We start from the raw sequence: 7463 nt of genomic DNA, 5'->3' as shown, positions 1-7463 counted from the left end.
AACCTTTCATTAATCATGAATTTACATAACTTCCGTCTAGGGGGACGAGTACTCCAGCTGGTATAATAATATATTTTTATTTCAAATTTTATTTTTATTTTTTGCTGAAAACAGTGTGGGGTTCAGTAGATTTTGTTTGAAACAAGATATTAAAATAGCGTAAAATATTTCCAAAAGAAGGTGATGAAATTTAGTAAGGTATGTTAACATGAGTTATTTTAATGTGAATGAGCACAGTACAACATGAATGAAAATCGAAAGGACAGGAATAGTAAAATAATACATTAACATGTACCATGTATTTCTTACTTACTTTATCATGAAGTTGTAATATATAACGTAATATGAAAATATATTCTGGTCTTGACACTGTCAAAAAGCGATCAAAGACATGTTAACATGTACCATGTATTTCTTACTTACTTTATCATGAAGTTCTGATATATAACGTAATATGAAAATATATTTTGGTCTTGGCACTGTCAAAATACGATCAAAGACATGTTAACATGTATTTTGTATTTGCCTTTTCGCTACCTTAGGTTATCATTGAAGAGAAAATAAGTAACATGAAAATATAGTATCACTGTGGAAACCAAAAAATACTCGTATTTGTAATTTCCAAGTTTATTTATGTTTTCTTATCTACAGCCTCGTATATAATGAGTTAAAAGGCTCACCATTCGCACTATTCCCAGTAGTATGGTAGTGAATGCATGAATGCGTTCATGACTCCCAGGACAGAAATGCCGCATGAAAAATATGTAGAAATGTCATGTTTTAATAGAAGATGTATGGAAACTTTTAAGTGAGTAGGTGAAAGTAGCACTGTTGTAAAAAAAGTGGTCGAAGTGAAAAACCCAAACTCTTCAAACGTGATATTAAGTTATACAAGATAATCTAGTGTAGATCTTGCGAATGGTGTGAATGTTCTCTCTAGAACAGTAAGATGAAATAGCATGAAATAGCTTCAGTGGATGAGTAGTTGCTCAAAAATCACTACCTAAAAGAGATTAGCTAAACCAAAAGGTTGAAATGGTATCCTACTTCAAACATTTGTATAAGTAAAGTTGGAGGAAGGCAGGCACTCTTTATGGATTAATCCAAGTTCAAATGTTTTATCAAAAACAACGACATTTTGCTTGATAACAGAGAAGAGAACAATATTACATGGAATGAAGTATGCTGAAAGACCAATACATCCCACCCAGTAGTGTTGAAAGTCTACACAAAAGTTGATGGCACTTTGACTACCGACAGGTACAATCGAATTCTTATTCGTTATCAATTTCTTCAGTAGGCCTAGCGTGGCCTGATGGCTAAAGTACTTAACTCGTATTCTGAGATTTACTGGCTCGAATCACTTTCGAGCAAGATATTTACCTTGAGCAAGTAGCAAATGTGTAGGGGAAAAAAGGCCAATGAAGCACTCGCAATTATGACTTGGCCAGCACAAAGTCTCGATATTATTAACAATGTAACTAAAATGAGTATGAAATACAAATATGAGCCCGAAGGTACGGGATCATGTGGAAACTGGGGTCGGTAACCAAATAACTAGGCTGGATTTGTGAGAGTAATACAAGTAATTTGAAACAATGTTTCACATAGAAAAATGTGTATTGCTCTGTTTAAAATAATTACGAAGTGATGGTACTTTGTACACCCGATTCATTTTATTCTATTTTTATTTTCTTATTTTCTATAATAATATATTGTACTAGATAATAATAAATTTAGGCCCGGCATGGCCAGGTGGTTAGGGCGCTCGACTCGTAATCTGAGGGTCGCTGGTTCGAATCCCCGTCACACCAAACATTCTCGCCTTTTCAGCCGTGGGGGCGTTATAATGTGTCGATCAAAAGAGTAGCCCAAGAGTTGGCAGTGGATGGTGATGACTAGCTACCTTCCCTCTAGTCTTACACTGCTAAATTAGGGACAGGTAGCGCAGATAGCCCTCGTGTAGCTTTAGGCGAAATTCAAAACAAACAATATACCTCATATATAAAAGCAACGTTGTTGACTGAGCTTGTGAAAATACTATTTTTCCAAAGAGAAATATTGTTACAGGGAGATTACTAACGATGTAGAGTCAAAGAGCACAACGTTTAGAAAAAGAAAATATTCAGTGTTATCCATTGAAGTGTAAAAATACGAAAAGAAAAATGCACGTGGAACCCTTGGAACATCAAAGAAATTCGAAAACAACTCTAGCTATTCAGAATTGACGTCCTTCTCACTCAGTAAGCATTGCCATGACGTCCTCACCAGCAATCTGAAGACTACAGCTACAAAGAAGCCATTACCATGAAGCTGAGCAATTATTTTGGTGTTATTAACAATATATTAAACAAGAATTTGGAATTGATGATGGCTCACAAACTTCCAGCCACACTTCAATTTCAAAAATGTTTTCATGACGGAGATGGCCATAGAAGTTAGAATCCCGTTCGACTATATACCTGTCAAGTCCCTCGTCGCAACTCCAATGGACTTTTGCTCGTCTGGTTGGATATAAACATCAACTGGTTTATGTAAAGCTACACAAAAGAAGAGCGATAACATTAACTGTTCTCCAATTAAACTGAACCTTATGAAAACATCATTCCAGAACCACCGTTAAGAATTAAGGAAAGCTGATAGAGCATGATTATTATCTGAAATAATATAGACCACCAAAAAAAAATACCGTTCTCACATCCAAGCAGGTCAACAATTCCAACTCTGCATCATCTACACTAAAAACCAACATGAAGTGTAGTTAGTTCTCAAATCGGCTACATTTGTATGACTAAGAAACAAATGCAACTACAGCATAGTTAATTCTGAAAATATTAAAATCATTAGAACCTCTGATAAAGAAAGAAAACAAAAACCTATCAACGGTTTGGACAATGTCCTTCATGCAAGCTGTCAGTTTGTTTGTTTTTGTAATTATGCAGAAAGGTACACAATGGGCTATCTGTGCTCTGCCCACCACAGGTATCGAAACCCGGATTCTAGCGTTGCAAGTCCGCAGACATACCGTTGTGCCACTAGGGGGGGCGCAAGCTGTCAGACAAAGAGGACTAATTTTTCTGTACCTCTTTATATTTTATTATATTTTCATGATGTCAAGCAGATGGGGGCTAAAGTGCCAAAAACGACTTCTAAAACGCGTCATTTATTATTTAATTTTACAGATTGATGAATAAAGCTTGAATTAATCTTTACTAATTTTTTTTTGCGTTTACAGCATTAATTATCGAAAACTGACTTATAAGATAAAGTTTTCATTAACACAGGATTTAATTAACTGATATATTTCACTTACGTTTTATTTAATTAAAAGTCAGTAAACATCGCTACAAATAGTCTTTAAGACAACGCTTATCTATGAAACGGAGTTTTATTTTAAGAGATTAGTTTAATAGGCTTAGAGTAATTTTAGGAATAGTCCATTTTATTCTAATGGGTTTAAGTACTAGTACATCCGTAAAAGTTATATATTTTTGGTTGTTTATTAGTTATAGTGCACAAAGCTGCATAATGGGCTATCTCTGCTGTGCTCACAACGGGTATCGATATCCGAGTTTTAACATTACAAGCCTTCAGACTTACCGCTGAGCCACTAGGGAAGGTTATATGCTGAAGTAATACTTTCCTGTTGGATTTATAAATCTTAAATAAACCGACAGTAGCGCTAATGATAAATCGTTTCGTCTTCACTCATAATGTAAACTAATAGAGCTGTATAAATAAGTATAGCATAATCACTAATAAGTCAGTTCTCAGAAATCTAAGGCTATAATTCTAAGGAATTTTTAGGGCTTTATTGTCAGAAAAGATAATTGAAAACAACAATGAAACTACTTTTACTATACAGCAAAATTATTATCTTTTAACTAATATACCTATTTGATGTTTGGGATCACCAACCTTTAGCAATAGAAGCTATATCTTTCTAGCCTTTTCCATCTGCGGCGCCCTAGTACGGACACATCAGGTTTAACGTATTCTGTTTTCCAAAATTTCGAATATGTAAATTCAATGAATTTCCTATTAATAACGCCTCATTGGATTGGTTGTTTGTTTTTGAATTTCGTTCAAAGCTACTCGAGGGCTATCTGTGCTAGTCGTTCCTAATTTAGCAGTAATAGACTAGACCAGTGGTCGGCAACCTATGATCCGCGGGTCACTAAGCGGCAATAATTTGGCTGACCCGCCAAAAGTTGGCTTCACCATTGCAACTCGTAAGGGCACAATCATTGTTCAGTTCAAGTTGCTCGGCTATCTGAGAAGAACAACGATATTAAAGGAAAGAGTCAGGGCTACGGAGAATTTTAAGATCAATTTCAGGGGAAAATATCAAACTGGTCGAACTATTAATTTTTTTGTATGTAAATAAACATACACATTTAAAATACATGTATATATTAATAATTATATGATTATCACTGACCCACCACAATGCTAAATTTTTCAAAAAAAAAATAATTGACCAGCGATCAAAAAAGGTTGCCGACCACTGGACTAGACGTAAGGCAGCAAGTTAACATCACACACCACCAACTCTTGAGCTACTCTTTTACCAAAGAATAGTGGGATTGACCGTTACATTATAATATACCCATGACTGAAAAGACAAGCATATTCGGTGACGAGGATTCGAACCCACGACTTGCAGATTGCGGGTTGAGCGCCCTAACCACCAAGTCATGCCAGGCCGTCGCCTCATTGGAATTTGGTCGATTATTGGCTTGTTATTCTCTGCCGTCGAGTTATGAAAATAACTATAATTTCGTACATGTCAAACTTGTATTTTACCCTAAATAAGGGCTTAAAATGAAACATTCATATATAAATTCTATTTCGAATCGGGCCGAGTGTGTCTTAATGGTTATCATACTTGATCGTTCATAATTCGCGTCCTGTTGCTACCAAAAACCTCGCTCTGCACTTTGGGGCCGTAGGTTTGTTACAAGGGTGGAGCAAACCCCGCTAATAGCTCAAGTGTCAGCAGTGAGTTTTGTTGATTAAATTATATTTAGTCTATCAGTTCAAACCTAAGGACGGTTAGTGCAGATAACCCTTGGGTTTTTTTTTTCGGGAATACCTGCGCCAAGTACTGAACTACATAGATGTGGCTACCAGTAAGTAAGACCTACATCAAATAGATTTACGTGTACGTATATCTCTACCAAAATATTTATCTGCGAAATTCTGATGTTCATATTTCTGACAGGAAGATTATGAACAGCTGTTTCATTTAAAGTATTAGCATTTGCAGTTAGAGTTCCTTATGAATGCACCCATTTCCTAGCACTTTATGTAGTGATAGTTTGGAATACCTTAATTTTACTCTGAGTTCCGAAATGTGTTTTTCGAGTATTGTTTAGGTAATGAGCCCTTTAATCTGTGTTTAAAATCATATTATTTTGCACACATTCAAAATTAGTATACATACTGAACCCATGCAGGTTTGGTTTTACGGTTGTGAAGAGATTAAGGGTAGATGGAGTTATTTGACTCTTAAAACAATGCCAATATTGATTACTTTAAGTCATATTTTACTGGTTTTTGCCACGTTTTCGGAAATGTTTTCATCTTTTGCTTTATTTTATGGAAATTCGCAAGTGCATAAATACCCTATACTGTCAGAACGTTACATTTAATTCACACCAACAATCACATTTGTTAGAAGTAATTATCACGACACAATCCTCTCAACATGGGCTTAAGAGAAGAGAATACAAAACAAGAAATAGCGGTTTCTGACAAGACTTCTTTCTGATTGTTCTTAACCTGAGTCTCATTACGTACAATATCTCCGTGTACGTTTTTGAGACTTGTATTGAACTTGGGATTATAAATAAAATAAAAAGCACAGACGTGTTTATTTGGCGCAAGCTTTCAACTCCAATGCTATTAGATATTTCTTTATCTCGAAAAAGGTTTTCAATTTGCTTCATGTTTATGTTTTAATATTTTTTTATTCAAACAGTTTTTTATACATTTTTAAAAAACTCCATTTCATTGAACCCGAAAATTATTATTTGCTCACCCTTTTTAATAGAAGTGAGCATTAGAAAATAAAAGTAAACTTTTACTTTTAAGTTTTTACATTGTTGATTAATTATTTAGATTAATAGTATTTTTATATCCTCCTGTCAAATTACAGTTTTCTTAATTGATCAAAATTCCTCATCACTTCACACGGATACAATATTAAAATTCAGCTTTCTGGAGCAGAAAGTTGTTAAAACACAATGTATATTCTACTGATATTTCTCATAAACAAAAAGAAAAAAGCAAGTTTGATAGTTATTTGAATTAATATTTCTGTGATGTTTTGTTTAGTGCGTTCAAACAACTGAACAGAATTGTCTTTGTTTTCAAGAACGAAAGCTTAGCTTCTATACGTTTAAGAAAACCTCACTATAGCGCGAATATCAGAGACAAACCAAATTTATTTCGAATTCAGCTATATACTTTGATATACACATTCATAAGGGAATCATAAAAAATACTTGGTTATGCCTTACACTATTTTTATTCTGACTTGAATATATATGATAAACAGTAAGAAATTTTAAAATTTCTCCTGCAAATAAACACAACAGTTTTATTCGAAAATATTTATTTTTACGACATTATCTATTGTACTGAGTCAAAATGAGACATTTCTTTGTCTTTTGTCGCTTACTCCGCAGAAAATAGAGAAAAAAGCGTTTGGAATCGTGTTTATTGGTATGAAAATTGAAAGCATAAATATTTTTTGACATACACAAATATGGAGTTACATCGACACATCAGAGGACTTGATTGTTACATTTATTTTCATTCACACAGTTAAATCTTTATATAGCATTCTCCGATTTCTGGCAACCGACAAGGTCTATAACACTGACAATGTTGAATTATTTTCTACAGTAAAAAAGAAAGTGAAATTCCGTGGCTTCGAAAAAATGATACTGAGGAGAGGAATGTGCAAGCTCGAAAAGCCTATGAAGCTCTGTTGATAGTGACTGCAAGAAAGCCTGAAACTCCTGACTATGCCGAGTTTTCTCATACTGTCAAGAACACAGCAAAAACAAATTTCGGGTTTGATTACGGTGAAGAAGAGGTAAAGTATTTTAGATTTTTATAAAGGTAAAAATATTATATTTCGGGTTTGATTACGAGGAAGAAGAGGTAAAATATTTTAGATTTTTATAAAATAAAAATATTATATTTCGGGTTTGATTACGAGGAAGAAGAGGTAAAGTATTTTAGATTTTTATAAAAGTAAAAATATTATATTTCGGATTTGATTACGGGGAAGAAGAGGTAAAGTATTTTAGATTTTTATAAAAGTAAAAATATTATATTTCGGGTTTGATAACGAGGAAGAAGAGGTAAAGTATTTTAGATTTTTATAAAAGTAAAAATATTATATTTCGGATTTGATTACGAGGAAGAAGAGGTAAAGTATTTTAGATTTT

At 33.8% G+C, this 7463-nt stretch overlaps 1 protein-coding gene across 1 annotated transcript in view; it reads left to right on the top strand.

The window, feature by feature from the left end:
* The window catches only part of LOC106478372 (atrial natriuretic peptide receptor 1-like), a 121974-nt gene that overhangs the window by 60395 nt on the left and 54116 nt on the right, over positions 1 to 7463 (top strand). The window contains exon 3 of the mRNA XM_013938913.2: positions 6913 to 7105. Within this exon, the coding sequence (XP_013794367.1) occupies positions 6913 to 7105 (193 nt within the window). The remainder of the gene's footprint in view (positions 1 to 6912; positions 7106 to 7463) is intronic.

Source organism: Limulus polyphemus, unplaced genomic scaffold, assembly GCF_000517525.1.
Source record: "Limulus polyphemus unplaced genomic scaffold, Limulus_polyphemus-2.1.2 Scaffold204, whole genome shotgun sequence".
Classification (NCBI taxonomy): Eukaryota; Metazoa; Arthropoda; class Merostomata; order Xiphosura; family Limulidae; genus Limulus; species Limulus polyphemus.
The sequence above is the reverse complement of the archived record's forward strand: the minus strand, read 5'-3'. Positions and strand labels throughout refer to the sequence as shown.